Source organism: Dendrobium catenatum, unplaced genomic scaffold (genome assembly GCF_001605985.2).
Source record: "Dendrobium catenatum unplaced genomic scaffold, ASM160598v2 fragScaff_scaffold_133, whole genome shotgun sequence".
Taxonomy (NCBI): Eukaryota; Viridiplantae; Streptophyta; class Magnoliopsida; order Asparagales; family Orchidaceae; genus Dendrobium; species Dendrobium catenatum.
The window spans coordinates 11,798,109-11,814,733 of record NW_021318595.1 but is presented as its reverse complement, the minus strand read 5'-3'; the positions used below and the strand labels follow the sequence as shown (position 1 = coordinate 11,814,733).

Sequence of the window (16,625 nt, the reverse complement as noted above, 5' to 3'; positions counted from 1 at the left end):
TAGGAACTTCCAGATTTTCAGCTTGCTGTCCATCAACTCCAACAAAGGGAAATCAACAGTTTCGCAGACTGCTGTCTAAAGCCTTCCTATTGCTGCTTTTCAGATTTTCTAAGTTATATGGTTGCTGTCCAGAAGAATTTCAGCAATAGAAACAACTGTTCTGCTGATCAGAAGTCCTCCAGCTGCCGCCCCAATTCTCCAAACAGGATCAAGATTATTGTCTAGAGAAAATTCAGTAAAAGGGGGCGACTGTACTGCCCGGGAAGACCTGATTGCTATCCCAAGTCTCAAACCCAGGATTCGGTGAACTCTTCCCCTCATTCTTTTATTTTTCTAATCACTTTCAATTGTAGAATTAATTGATTCACTGAGATCCTATTAGTCCTATCCGCTAGAGCCTAGTATTTTAAAGAGTGAGTGAGTGGGCTTGCTTCATAGTAACTATTCTTATTGTTAGATTAGAGATTTCTTGTTGAAACCTATCTCGTATGCAATGTTAAGAGTAATTGGTTATTTTGTGATTTTTCTTCTTGCAAGTAACTTGGCCTAAGCTTGTGTTTACCTTTCTTAGTATTTTTTTTCATTGTTTAAGTCACCATAACGATTTAATTAACATGCTCTTAATCATTAAGCGTGTGAAATACTTATCTTAATTGCAATCTCATATGTCCTGCATCATCTGGTATTAGAGCATGGTTTGCTCTTATTGTATGTGCTAGGATCCATCGTAGAGTTTTAATTACCATCGTTAAGCTTAGCTAGTTGTTCCAACATTACATTTATTTCATTTAACACATTATTTGTTTGCTGTACATACATTTCCTACATCATTTTGCAAGCCATAGGTGTGTTATCATTCAAGTTAATTATTGTCCTTTACATCATAGTCATCGTAAGTATCCTGTAGTGTATCCCAATGGACCCGGAACAACTTGGCAGGACTCTAGACTTAATAGTAGGTCAAATGAATACAATCAATCAGCAACTCAAAGAAAATCAAGCCAACCTAGCCGAACTTTGTAGAGACACAACTGAATTATTCGATACACTTGAGCGCTCTAGGGATCATCTGACCCCCTACACCCCATCTAGACCTCTTTCCTTGTATGGGGATGATACCTTTCAAGATGAGAGGTTACATCGTGCCACTCATCGAGCTCTCCAGTATGGACACAACCATAACCACGACCCTGACATACCACTGATGAAGAGCATTAAAGTCGATGCTCCAACCTTTGATGGGACCCTCGATCCCCAGCTCTTCTTAGACTGGATCAAAGGTAAGGATAGCTTCTTCAAGTGGTACAATATCTCCGAGGCTAGGAAGGTTAGTTTTGACAAGATGAAACTCACAGGCAGTGCGAGTCAATTTTGGTCCAATTTAGAAAGCCTTAGAGAAGCCCAAAATGAGTATCCCATCACTGATTGGCCTTCCATGAAGCGTGAACTTAAGCAAAAGTACTAACATCCCTCTTACTTCCCTAGGTTGTTAGATAGGTGGAATAGGTTAACTTAGGGCAAAAAACTAGTCAAGGAGTACATTGCATCTTTTGATGACTATCTGATTCACTGCAAAGGGGAGACCTCTACCACCCCCGTGTAGATCATGTTTATGTTTCGTACTGGGTTGCGAGAGGACCTTCGCAACGAACTGTTTTCCCGGAATGTTACTACACTTGAAAACGCCTACAGCTTAGTGTTAGATCCGGAGGAAATCCGTTCCCAGCACCCTAGCCGACACCATGACTCTAGGCCTTCCTACATACTTTCCGGTAGTTCCACTCCTTACACCTCCACTTCCTGACCTACCCCAGGGAGCACTACCCGACCACCCACTGGTCCTCCTACACCCCAATCTGATTTCAGGAGTAAGCCTCCCACCCCACCCCGGATACCCCTCGGTCCAGTCCTGATACTAAGTGCTTTCCATGCCAGGGATATGGGCATATCGCTTCTCAGTGCTCCAGTCCCTATAAAGTCTTGATTATCGAGGAAATAGCTGAGGAAGATTTTGAGCCCGAGGTCAATCAAATCTACCAAGTGGAAGATGAGGGTGAATTCTTCGAGAAGGATGATGACATTGCTGTTCTCCATTGTCTTTAGAAACTGGACACTTCTCCCATCTGCGTGGTGAGAAGTGCGCTGTCACACCCTACTACCACCGATAACTGGCATAGGATTGCAATTTTTCACAACTATACCAAAATCAAGGATAAGAACTGTAAAGTCATCGTGGATAGTAAGGAACAACAGACAAGCCCAACTATCCATGATGACTTTACAGGCCCAACTTGGGGTAGGTGTGATTTTACACCTAAGAGCACTGATGTTCAAATAATTTATCCACGATGTTCAAATGAATCAAATATCTAAGAGCACTGATGTTCAAATAATTTATTCAAAATTATGAAAGAGAACACCTGTGTTGTGTACGCACAGTGCATGTGAAGGTGCTTGTCTATGCATCTATGATTGCGCTAGAATGTAACTATGCATTTATGCACATTTATCGAAAATTATATCTATGCTGACCTCTTTTTGTTCTAAGTTTGTCAGATTATTCTTTGCACTGAGGATATGCTGAATCAGTCAATCTGGGATGCAGTACATAGTGAACAGCCGAATTTAAAAGATGTAGAGGTATACCAAGATACTTAGCTTTATATTTACTCCATGCTCAATTTATTCTTGCATGATGATAAACAAATATTTGCGTCTTGATTTCTAATTGCTGTTTTTTTTACTATTCTTGTTTTCATTTACCTTGGGATCATCTTGGTTGTGCCACAACTTATTTTAATTATAAAGAAGTCCCTTTATGGTGCCTCCTCCAAAGAAGTTTTTATTATTATCAACAACAATCACACCTTTTTGATACTCTGCCATATTTGCCCTTGAAATTATGTGGGATGGCACATTGAGTGTTTTCACTGAATAAAAGTAAAAAAACAACATAAGAATTCCCACTTTAGTGAACCAATATAACTCTTTCAAAAGGTCAATTATATGGGAGTAGAATGGAACCTGCAGTGCACGACGTTTAGATATTATGATGAGAATAGAGTGAGGTAGAGAATGGATCGAGAAAGAGATAAGTGCACAATAGTTATCTTGTTATGGTTGCTCAATATTCCCTTCAAACGCCATGTTTCTTTGAAACTTCTTCATGATTTAGGCTTATCTAGATCTAGTGAGGCTCAAGAACGTACACTTTTCTTTTCACTAAATAAGACAAGTAGTTGTCCGACCATTTTTACTTCAGTCAATCAATGATTTTTTAAATTGAACGATGGATTATAACGCTTTGAGATTTTTTTCTAGACTTTGGAAAGTATAACATACTCGTAATAATGTTGGAGAATGGTGTTAGAAATATGACAGACTGTTGACCTATATGTAATAACCAAAAGAACAAAAAAATCTGCATTCCTCGGACTGTCGAAGGATCCCCGAAATCATGCATGAAATCCTGCGAGCTGCTCTGATCTACGATCAAATCCCGCAAATCCCGCTGTGCTCGCGTCTCATCCCGGGATTTTTGCGTAAAACCAGCGACGAGGGACTCGATCCCACTCCCATTTGCGCCTATAAGAGACGAGATCTCTGCTTCGACAACCACTCCCATTCGCTACTTCTTCCATTCGCTCTCCCGCTCTCTGTCCGACTCCACACTCACTGCTTCCGCTCCAATCGACCGAGCTCCCTCTCCTCCCTATCCGACAATCTTCCCCTCCGATCGGAAGCAAAGAACCGGAGCTCGCTTGCTGCGGAGACAACCTTCTCCCTTTCACGGCTTCTTCTGACGAACCCCACTGCTCCGACCAAATCCTGATCTCCCTTCCTCTTTGTCCGAGCTCCAATCTCCTCCCCGAGCCAAGCTTCCTCCTTCCTGCCTCCTCCGATCCACAGAGAGAGAGAGATAGAGAAAGAGGGAGGTCTTCTCCTACCCGAAGCCGACTCCATCTCCTCCGATCGGGAGTAGCGACTGGAGCTCCCTGTGAAGGTAACTTATCCCCTTTGAACGAGCTTCTTCGGCCGAAACCTGTAAATCCGCCAAACTCTAGGATTTACAGTAAAGAGAGGGAATGGAGGATTTATTCCTTTATGAGATTTACGGGTTTGGCAAGTTTTAGCATAGAACCTTGCTCAAATCCGACATAAAATCTTGTTCAAACCCTATATAAATCCTGTTTATTTGATTCTTAATTACAATAATTATGATATTATAATTATTATTGATTATACTTGTTAATAATTATAATTATTAATATTTATAATATTTGATAATTATAATATATATGTTAATTGTAATTAGTAATAATCATAATCACTCCTAATCATTAAATAATTATAATTACTATTAATTATTAATGATTATATGTTATGATTATTACTAAACAAAAAAAATGATATCTCTCTCTCTCGATCCTCGGGCCGACACCGACATTCCTCACGAAGGTATGAATTTTCTAAACTCAGATTGTCGTTTTGTTGTATGCGGCGAACTGGAAAACCGCCTATACACGCCTTTATTGCGCGTGGTGGGATGGGACCCCGGTCCGACGCCTACGATAAGGCGAGCAATCGCCTAAACTCTACTTCGGTGTTCGTGGCGCACCGGAAAACCGCCTATACACGACTTTATTGCGCGTGGTGGGAAGAGACCCCGGTGCGGCACCTACAGCGAGGCCGGGTCACTCATAAGTACCCTCGAGCGGGGGAAAGCAAACTGTGCATCTTTAAACCGCCACATTCGAAGCCCGCGAAGGTACGAATTCTCTAAACTCAGATTCTTGCGTAGTTGTTTGCAGCAGACCGGAAAAACTCCTATGCATGCCTTTCTTGCGCGTGGTAGGATGGGACGCCGGTCTGATGCTTACGACGAAGCGAGCAATCGCCTAAACTCTACTTCGGTGTTCGTGGCGCACCGGAAAACCGCCTATACACGCCTTTAACTCGTGCACGATCAGGGGTTTGATGAGGCAATGTGGTATGTTAGTGAGTGAACGATAGGCCACAAGGTAAGCAAGGCTTCGACAAGTCGGTTACTCTAAAATCTTTACTGGGATCCCTAAGTGATCTTCATAGAATTGGAGGTTGACAAACAACAGGATCCTGATGGATCCTTACACAAGATCCTCAAAGGGATCTTCACAAGGCTTACGAGTGAAAGACAAGATAGAAGTTTGAATGTTGACTCGAAAACCAAAACAAATAAAGCTATGCACAAATTACTTTCCATCCTCTAGAGCGTTCTTCTCATTATATAGAAGAAAATAGGAGAAATATATGGCTGTGATCGAGTGATTTACTTTTTGATTTTTCGTAATAAGACAAAATATTTCTTTTCCTAATATATTGATATTTACAGTTATACTGATTAATTATACATATTTCTTGCCATACCTTATAAGTATTAATTGATTCAGTTATAAATGCTAATACATTTACCATATCTATAATTTAATAAATGCGATATTAATAATTAATAATTAGAAAAGAAATGATACAAAAATTTGATTCCTCGTGGATCTTTCATATAGAAGAATTATTTAAAGGATGAGATTTTAACTTCTAGTAAGTTATTATTCAAACCTTAAGGTAAATTTTATAATGATGCAATTAGACCCGTTAGGTAGAATTGTTCGAACAGCTTGACCCTCACTTGCACAGATTTTGAATTTTGCTTGATGTGCTAATTGTCACTTGGTAATCTTTCTTGAATAGTTTGGACAACTTGGCGTTGGTGATAATGTTGATCACTGCTCTCCAGTTCAAGTAAAATTCCCTCAGGACCAGGTATGATCTTATTACTTTAAATTCATTCTTCTGTTGCAGAGAAATATTTGATTGTGACATAGTGTCGTTATTACCCTTAGAAATTAGAGGTTGGAGAGTTTGATGCAGTCCCGATAGCTCTTTAAGCATTTTTTCTATTAGTTAAATCTGTTATCTTGGTTCATTTTTTTCTTTTACATTTTACAGAAGGTTATCCAGACGTCTTGTGGATGGAGGCATACTCTTGCTTTGACAGAGAGTAAAAATGTGTTTTCATGGGGCAGAGGTACTAATGGTCAGCTTGGACATGGGGATACTCTTGACAGGTACTTTAATTAAGAGCTATTTTAATGGTTCAATACAATCTTAGAACTGAGTTTTAGATGTCCATATCTGTTTTTTTTTTTTTTTTTTCCAATATGGTTCAGGTTATATATCTAACCATATAACCTTACCTTATTAAAAAACAATTAAAAGAAATGGACATCCGAAACTCAATTTTATTTGCGTAATTTTTTCAGCCTATAGAGTAGCTAATTTTCTAATCTGTTTTGTATCCAATGCGACAACCTTCAGTTTGAAAAATGAAAGATGTCTAACTGTATATGAAATAGGAAATTTTGGTTGATTATGTTCGGTAAAATTGTTTATTTTGAATTCTGTAGAAAATTTTTAAGGATATATTTGTTACAAATCCTTATTTTCTATTCAACTCTGTTTATTGATGTTCGAGGTGTAGTACTTATTCTTTACTAATCCAAATTCTTTTGCGTTCTTTCGTATCCATGGGTAGATTGATCCATAAAATTAGAAGAAGATAATTAACTGACTGTTGTCAACAAGAGTTAAATGGCATATAAAAGTACGAAACTTTCAATAACATTGTTTATTTTCCTAGTTTCTGAATTGTGTAGAACATCTGTTAAGTTCTGTAGGTTATGAATCCTTATTTTTCATTCATCCATGTTAATTGGTGCACTAGGTGTTAATTTTATTTATTTTTTAACAAAAGGATCAAAATGGCCATTTGACTCTTTATGAAGGACCAAAATGGTTCCCAACTATATTAAAATATTTTTTTGGTCCCTTAAGGCTTTAAAAAGGAATCCGAATTGTCTTATGGTAGGACTTTTTTTTTTGTTCTTTTTTGAGGAATTGAGAGACCAAAATGGTTATTTAATATAATTGGAGATCATTTTAGTCTTTCATAAAGAGTCATGGATCATTTTGATCTTTTTTTAGTTTAACATTTTGAATAACTTCAATCCATGCAATTTTAGTTCTAATTATTCTCGTTCTTGGCCCTTAAAAGATAATTTTATGTATCATTTAGTTGATGCATTTTTAATTCTTCTTTATTCTTATCCAAATCATATCTATTTTCAATTATCTTATATAAATATCACTACATCCATTATTCTTATATAATTGTTAGAGGAAAAAGGATATTTTGGTGTTTTTTCAGTAGAGAACCCCTTATATATAATAGGAGAATGAGTACAATATTAGATTGCTAGCGATATTGATGGTGACATAATCATTATAGTATAAAATTATATGTTGTGTAATTGTAAACCAAAATCCTGAAGAAGAGCTTTTGCTTATATCATTTCATAGTCGGTGTGAGCTATACCTTGTAATATTCTTAAACTTTAGATCTAGCTACGACTATTTGCTTCTTTCCTCTCTACCTCACATTATTTCCATCAACATGTATACAATATCTAGAAGTTTACTTTTTATATGTCCAACATCGCTTGTTAGTTTTGGACTTTAAAATGAAGGGGTAGAAAATAAAAAATAAAGTAAATCATTATTCTAGGATTAGATGGGGGCATTTAAAGAATATTAACAAAAATATTTTTGAGAGTAAGATTCTAAATCTTAAGATTTTGTTTGTGCATGAGAAAGCTAATGTTATGTAGGAAAAAGTAGCTAGTGATATTAAGAATATTGCAAAAGATATATTTGAAGTATCAAAGGAAAAAATAATTAATAGTAAAAATAGTTGGTGGTGGAATCAAAATATGTAAGAAAAGATAAAAAATAAGAAGATTTGTTATATGAATTGGTTTAGTTGTAAAAATTCTGATAATTATAAAATATATAAAGTGGCTCGTAAGGAGTCTAAGAAAACAATTTGTAATGCAAAGATTTTAGCTTTTAATGATTTATAAAATAGATTAGATACTAAGGAGGGCGAAAGATATATGTATAAGTTAGCTAAACAAAGAGATATGAGTAGTAAGAATTTAATTCAAGTGAAGTGTATTAAGGATGAAGATCAAAGTTTTAATCAATGACCTTGAAAAGCAACAATCTCCTCAAACTATCTGGCCACTGATCCGTTCAAGTCAATGGTTCATTAAATAATGTAATACATGCAGAATTATCCATTGAGATTTGTTTGAGAAAAAGATCAAAATGATTCCTTGACTCTTTATGAAGGAATAAAATAATCCTCAACTATATTATGACTAATTCAATCTTTTTCTCATACTTGTTTTAATGATGTTAAATATAATTTCTAGTTTTGATCTTGCATTTGATGATCTAAATATGGAAATCCAATTGGGCGGAGAACAATGATTCTCCTTCTAGGAGGAGAAAAGTCTCTCTCTCTCTCTCTCTCTCTATATATATATATAATATTCGCTTTTCTTATATATCTTTTCTTGCATGCCTGAAAATCTTCTTTAAGATGTTCAGAAGGTATGTAAAGTGCATAGTACATGGGATGCATAATATTATGGTGAATCCCTTCGGTGCTGGGAAAAGGCTTGTTGCACGGAGGAATGGTGTTCTCAGTATAGTCCTTATTCTCTGTTGAGGAGTTCAGTTGCTTTCTTTATCGAAATATTTGTATTTAGAGGTACAAATCATTAATAAAAGTTATTATTTTGGCATCTTGAAGGAATACACCAAAGATCATTGAGGTTTTGAGCTCCGATGGTTCAAGCTGCAGCCAGATACCATCCTCTAGAGCAGATCCACTACAAGGTTTGTGAGCTCATGCCATTTCCTGTCAAGAAGAATATTAGAGAAATTTCTATCCTTATAAATTACCCTCTTTATAATAAAAGGGCATTACTTTTAAGAATTGATAGTCAAATCCTCGTTGTTTTTATTTCTTCTTAAATTAAGGACTGGAAAAATACAACAACAACATCAAGTCTTTATCCCACTATGTGGGGTCGGCTACATGAATCCTTTTTCTTCATTGTGTCCTATTAAAAGTCAAATTTTCGTTTAAATCTAATAAAGAAAGGTCATTCCTAATATTTTCTAACCAAGTCTTTTTAGGTCTACCCCTACCTTTCTTAATATAAGTCAAATCTAATACCTCTACTCTCCTAACCGGGTCATCGAAAGGCCGTCGTTTTATGTGGCCAAACCATCTAAGGCGACTCTCTCTAATTTTATCTTCTACTGGAGCTACTCCAACCTTTTCATGTATATGTTCATTTCGTATCTTATCTCTAAGGGTAAAGCCACTCATCCACCTGAGCATCCTCATCTCTGTCACACTTAACTTAGTATTATGCTTCTCTTTTAATGGCCAACATTCGGCACCATAAAGCATTGCAGGCCTCACTATCATCTTATAGAATTTTCCCTTAAGTTTGAGGGGTACATTTCTATCACATAACAAGCCCGATGCATTCCTCCACTTCAACCATCCAACTTGAATTCTGCTGATAATATCCCCATCTATTTCACCATCACTCTGAACAATAGATCCAAGATATCTAAAACGTGTACTCTTATTAATGACTTGATCGCCCAAAGTCACAATCCCCTCACTAGGACTATTACTGCTAAAATTACACTCCATATATTCCGTTTTAGATCTACTCAAGCGAAAATCTTTAGACTCTAAGGTTGACCTCCATAATTCAAGTTTACCTTCAACTCCCTCTCTAGTCTTATCAACAAGAAGAATATCATCAGCAAAAAGCATACACCAAGGTACATCATCTTGCAAATGTCTAGTGAGAACATCCATGACTAAAGCAAATAGATATGGGCTTAAGGCTGATCCTTGATGTAACCCAACCGAAATAGGGAAATACTTGGTCAATCCACCTTGTGTTTGAACACAAGTAATAGCTCCTGCATACATATCTTTAATGATTTGAATATAAGCATTATTGACTCCTTTCTTTTCAAGAACTCTCCATAGCACTTCTCTTGGAACTTTATCATATGCTTTTTCTAAATCAATAAATATCATATGTAGATCCTCCTTATTTTCTCTATATTTCTCCATCAAACCTCTTAATAAATGTATGGCTTCCATAGTCGACCTACCCGGCATGAATCCAAATTGATTTTGAGAAACATTAGTATCACGCCGCAACCTATGCTCTATAACTCGCTCCCATAATTTTAAAGTATGACACATTAACTTAATACCTCTATAATTCGTGCAATCCTGTGCATCGCCTTTATTCTTAAAAATAGGAATTAATACACTCATTCTCCACTCATCTGGCATCTTTTTAGTCTTCAAAATAGTATTAAAAAGTTTAGTAAGCCAAGAAATCCCTTCATCTCCTAAGCATTTCCACACCTCTATTGGGATATCATCAGGTCCAACAGCTTTTCCACCCTTCATTCTATTTAAAGCCTCTCTAACTTCAGTTTTACTAATACGCCGATAAAAACAGAAATCTTTACTTTCATTTAGGGTGCTAAGGTCACTATAGTCAATCTTATTTTCACACTCTTCATTAAAAAGTTTAGCAAAATATCTCATCCATCTTTGTTGAATATCATCTTCTAAGAAAAGTATTTTTTGATCTTCATCCTTAATACACTTCACTTGAACTAAATCCTTACTACTCCTATCTCTTTGTTTGGCTAACTTATACATATATCTTTCTCCCTCCTTAGTATTTAATCTATTATATAAATCGCTAAAAGCTAATGTCTTTGCATCGCATATTGCTTTCTTAGAATCCTTACGAGCCACTTTATATAATTCCCAATTATCAGAATTTTTAAAATTAAACCAATTTTTATAACAAATCTTCTTATTTTTAATCTTTTCTTGCACAATTGGATTTCACCACCAACTATTTTTACTATTGGGAGCTTTTCCCTTTGATACTCCAAGCACATCTTTTGCAGTATTCTTAATATCACTAGCCACTTTTTCCCACATAACATTAGCATCCTCATGCACAGACAAAATCTTAAGATCTAAAATCTTACTCACAAAAATATTTTGGTTAATATTCTTTAAATGCCCCCATCTAATCCTCGAAAAACGTTTTACTTTATTTTTTATTTTATGCCCCTTTATCTTAAAGTCCAAAACTAATAATCGATGTTGGGTACATAAACTTTCACTCGGAATAACTTTACAATCTTTGCAATCTAAACGGTTTAATTTTCTAATAAGAAAATAGTCAATCTGGGTTGTACTACATCCATTTTTATAAGTGATGAGATGCTCATTCCTTTTCTTAAATAAGGTATTAGCAATTGAAAAATCATAAGCTAAACAAAAATCTAATATGGTCTTGCCACCTTCATTCGTCGTTCCAAATCCATGGCCACCATGAATGCTTTTAAAATCATCTACCTCTCTACCAACATGTCCATTTAAATCTCCTCCAATAAAAACTCTTTCTTCAAGAGGTATCTTTTGTATTAATTCTTCTAAGTCATTCCAAAAATTTAATTTAGAACTTATATCCAAACCTACCTGAGGAGCATAAGCACTTATAATATTAACAATCTTATCCTCAATAACAATCTTTAAAGCTATAATTCTATCACCAATCCTATTAATTTTTATAACATTATCCTTTAAACTATTATCTATAATGACACCTACACCATTTCTAGTACGACTCCTACCCGAATACCAAAGTTTAAAACCTAAACTATCGATTTCCTTAGCCTTCTCTCCAACCCACTTAGTTTCCTGAATGCACAAAATATTTAATTTCCTATGAATCATAATATCTATTAACTCCATTAATTTACCAGTAAGGGAACCTATATTCCAAGTTCCTATCCTAATTTTAGTATTATGGACTAGCTTCTTTGCCCACATCCGTCCTTGATGTGGGAACCCTTGCCTATTTAACACTGCACCCGGGCGTCGGTGCAGCGGCCCTTGCACACTTGTCACTGTATTCAGGCCATACAGCGCGTCGCTTCCAGGGGACGCCCTAGCATTAACACAATTTCTTAAAGGATTCATGTCATTTTTGTTCGACAAGTTTTACGCTGGCTGTCGACTACCTAACGCAACCCTCCACTTTTCTCATCCAGGACTTGGGACCTGGCAACGGCAATGAAATAAATAAAAAAATGGAAAATTCAGAAGTTGGAATGAAAACCCATTTCATGTAGCTCCAGCCTGATTTGGATTCTAGGGAGCCTTGTGAAAGCTTTGGAAAGACTTGTGACACTTTGCTTGGCCACTGCTCTTTTTGATAAACGAGGAAGGATTCTGAATATACAGAGTTAGGCTAGGTGCGTTAAAAATTGAAGTTTAACTTGGTTCTTATGATTTTGACATTGCGGTTGATTCCACCATGTTAGATATTAATTGAACTCATCCCCTCTAACAAAGTTTCCAGAAAATTGATAAAGTAAGTGGAGTTGTCTAATTATACTTAAGCAATTTGTTGGCCAATTCCACGTGGTGCTTGAACAATCCATTTCTGCCCTAGATCCGGTCTCATAGCCTAACCACTTATATTTTGATTATTTTGGTTCATATAAAAACCACCAATCTGTTTGAATCAGGCCTCGCATGACTGGGAAAAGTTCTGTTATGTCTCCACAGCAGGGAATTTGTCTAGCCCACCTAAGAACAAAACGCAATCAGTTGTATGGATGGTGGCCTATCTTATTCGGCAAATATGGTTGGTTGCTGATAAATTTTGCCAATGCCTCTTTTCATTCCTAAAAACTTACTAATATTTAAAAAGAAAAAAACCATCAAAATGGAATATAAAGCTTGAGGCTTGGTGGATTTTCATGTAAAAGGTTCTGCATATTCCACTGCTTCTAGAGTGAATTTGGCAAGACCTTTGACCGTTTACATAATGGCCCAAGTGCTTGATGATGCTTTTATTTGCCTCTTTAGGCTTGTGGAAATTTTATTGATCTATCTTGATATATATATTTTTCCAACTTATCTTCTTTATTCAAGTTTTATGAATCCCTATTTTCCTTTATTACTTTGCTTGCTTATCCCTACGCACAATTTCACGTATGAATTAGATTATTCTACTTAAGTCTCAAGTGTTCAAAGTCATCAAATTAACCTATGTTAACATATCCTTTGCATCTCTATGTTCGTTTGTCAATCTATTTATCTTTAATATCATTGTTTTAATCTGAGCTTGGTTCATGGTTTTGTAACATGTTATGAGTTTGAGTTTGAGTTTCTCATGGTTAGGATAATACATGTTATGTGCTTTTTTTCAAAAAATCTTTTCTAAATTTAGTTTTAGTATTATAACAAACTATTGCATGGATAAAATCTGCGCATCAAGCTCTAAAGTCTTTTTCATTTTACTTTAATATCCAGTTGGAAATAGTTACGTTTTCTTATCAATAATAGGCTTCTTCGGAATTCGCAGATTGCAAAATCTTTGCCAAGAATTTGCTTTATGTCTGGTTTAACTGGGGAAGAGATGATGATGTTTATTGATGCATTTCCAGAAATTGGTACAAATTTGCAGCACCTACCCCTCTGTTGCTTAGTTTACCGTCTTAATTTTTAATATTTGTGTGATTTAGTGATTTGTATTTCAAATTTTCTTACTTAATTTGAAATCATCAGAAAGCAGAGCTTAATCTTATATTGTGACTGTAATACTAGTTCCATAGCCTGTAAAACAAACTATCAACTAGGGGAAGAACCCCAAGTTCATATGTTAAGCATGACTGTTAGTCATATATAAATTAGTTTTATTTATATTTTTAGGAATTAAGTAAAATGCCGGTTGGTATAGGTCGTGAGATATATATGGCACAAAAATGACAAAAAATCATAATTTGGTTTAGAATAAAGTAGATATCCTTAGTTATAAATATTCATTTATTGTTGAATGTTGAGAACCTTCCAAGTTACCTGATATTCAAGACTAAATATTACTCTATTCTGATTAATAAATAATGCTAATTAGGTATAATAATGGCATTCAAATTTAATGCCAGTGAATCCATGTTGTCCAAGATCCACTGATATATTTTTCATTCTTGATGCATATATTTTATCATTAATTCTGAAAGATTTTGGTGAATAAACGCACCAAGTCTGTTATAATGAAGCAAATTAATTCGAAGTCCAAGAAAAGTTCTTTCCTGTTTTTGAGAAGTACGCCTTGTGTACATTGATGAAAAACCATGAAAATTAAATAAATTACAAATAGATGGAAGTATTAACATCTATTTAGAAATTAGAATACATATATTTTGTGGATTATAACATCTAATTTATTAGGCATGAAAACATCACATTTGTAGGGTTTCTTGTTCATAAATTAGGCCAAAGTTTAATCAACTTATGACCAAAGTATACATAAGTAACTTTTTCTTTCACAGGAATGCTTATAGTTGAAAGTTAGCTACTTTTCGGTTATAAAGCACGTTTGATTATCATTATTCGTACTAGTTATTTGTATCTTTATAAAACTAATTTTATCACTTCAATTATTTGCCTTCCATTGTTGTTCATTTCCCATGAATGACACTCTTGAGACTTTATGCAGGACTACGGCCAGCTGTTTTCGCTGCTTTGGTACCCAACAGTGCAAATAAGCTTTTGAAGGATGTTGCTGAAGAGATTATGGGAGATCATGAAATGCTGGTATATTTCTATTTCTATTAAAGCTTGATGTCAGAAAACAAATTTGAGTGAGGATATTCTAATACAAATTTGATCAATAAATCTTTAAAACAGTTAAATTTGCTCTGAGATGAGTGTTATATAATTAGTTTTGATTGAATAGCTATACGTATAGCACTTATTCTAATGGCTAGAAGATTCATCCTCATCGAATTTGAATTAAGAGATCCATACCCAATTTTTCTCTTTGATGTATTCTTAGTTCATTTCTTGTAACACTCTTTTTTCCTCTTATATTTGCAGTCAGCAAAGCAGATAAGCTGATCTCCTATCATGAAACAATTTGAAGTGGCAACAAGCTTAACCTCAGATTAATCTGCATAGCCACGAAAAGGACTACGAAGATGACATTATCAGGGTACAACTTCTTTAATGAATTTTCTTTCTTTCACTATTAGGATGCAGATAATATAATACAAAAAATATGGATTCATATTAAATTACCCAGAGATTTACCGTCCTTCATGATTTATCTATAGTCCTAGCCTGGGCATTATGTGACTCTTCCTTATATAAGTTTATGAAGGTGATTTGCCTGCAATGCAAGTATCCTTTAGAATCTTTGCTTTCCAAAAAAAAAAAAAAAAGGATCGAATTAAAAGAAAATAAGTTCTACCATCATAGAGTCTAATTGCAGTAACTAGAAATTTTTGCAATCTGAGTCGATTGTCATAGAAGTTAATTCGAACTTAATTATTTTATGTTATTCGACTGAATGACTAATTACTTTTTTGTTGATTTACTTCTTGGTTAGATATAGTTATTAGATTCTTATTGTTGATTGGATGCTAATTGTTAGGGAATTTTTAATGTTAATGAATTTCATAGCAATTATTAATTACATCTAATTAACTAAACTATATTAAAATCGGCCATAATATGTCTAAAAGTTCAGAATGATTCAACAGATCAGCAAATTTTGTTATGTAATAACAGTAAATTAGCACAGCTGCAAAAATATATTTTATATTACTTAAATTAAATAGCAACATTTAATTAGCTAATGGTGTATCAGTAGGAGTGAAAGTGAACGAAAGTATGAACCAAATTAGCTTGAAATGCCGCTGATGGAATCGTAAGTATTAGGCATTTATTAAGAAAGGAGTATGATCAAAATGGTGGTTGGATTTCTTAGGTGTATTCATTTTAGTCCCAATTTTTTTTAGTGACCAGTTAATCTCACAACACACTAAATTTAAACCAATTTAGATTTTGTTTGGGACAGCTTTCTTATCTTTTTTTAAAAGTAAATTTTTAGCACATAAATTAAAATTTTTAACTAAAAAGTTGTTTTAAGAAGTAGTATGAAAGCCATCTCAAATGAAGTCTTAGGCTTCACTTGGGACGGCTTTCTTACTGCTTCTTAAAGCAGTTTTTATGTATAAAAATTTTATCTGTTGCACTAGAAAGCTGCTTTAAAAAATAGTAAGAAAGTCGTCCCAAACGAAGCCTTAGTCCTGTCACCAACTTTATCATTTCTTTGTACTGAGGGATGTTTTTAATGATCATTCAATTTCTTTAATTTGAGATGGTATTAACTAGTGAGATTAACTTTAAAGCTTCCGTCTAAAGAAACAATCGTTTACAGGAGGAATAAAATTGATTTATATTTGATGTCTTGACAAAAATTAAACACTTGGAAAAGTCAATTATTAAATTAACAACAATAACATTAAACCTTTGTCCCATTAGGTGGGGTAAGTTACATGAATCAGTTTTCTCTATTATGTTCTATTAAAAATTAAATTTTCGTTTAAGTCTAATAAAGAAATATTGTTTTTAATATTTTCTAAAATTAACATGTAAAGAATTTTGCGTCATCTTGATCATTTATTTAAATGAAATATGAATGAATTTATAGAACAAATCAACATCCTTGTAACAAAAAGGAAAAAAAAAAAAAGAATTCTTGTGTTTATAGTAAAATTTAAAATTCTCTTTGATGCGTCATTCATAAAAATCATGT

At 34.6% G+C, this 16,625-nt stretch overlaps 1 protein-coding gene and 1 long non-coding RNA gene across 3 annotated transcripts in view; both read left to right on the top strand.

Annotated features, from left to right (window-relative positions):
- Window positions 1-15,220, top strand: part of LOC110109656 — a 31,434-nt gene extending 16,214 nt beyond the window's left edge. For both annotated transcript variants that reach the window (XM_020840841.2, XM_020840840.2), the window contains 4 exons: window positions 2,557-2,640; window positions 13,389-13,476; window positions 14,523-14,620; window positions 14,903-15,220. In XM_020840841.2, coding sequence (XP_020696500.1) covers window positions 2,557-2,640; window positions 13,389-13,476; window positions 14,523-14,620; window positions 14,903-14,923 — 291 coding nt within the window. In that variant the 3' untranslated portion in view covers window positions 14,924-15,220. The remainder of the gene's footprint in view (window positions 1-2,556; window positions 2,641-13,388; window positions 13,477-14,522; window positions 14,621-14,902) is intronic.
- LOC110109657 lies at window positions 5,641-8,830 on the top strand. Its single transcript, XR_002304604.2, has 3 exons — window positions 5,641-5,799; window positions 5,986-6,104; window positions 8,693-8,830. It is a non-coding gene; the product is annotated as an uncharacterized LOC110109657 (long non-coding RNA).
- Window positions 15,221-16,625: the final 1,405 nt, after the last annotated feature.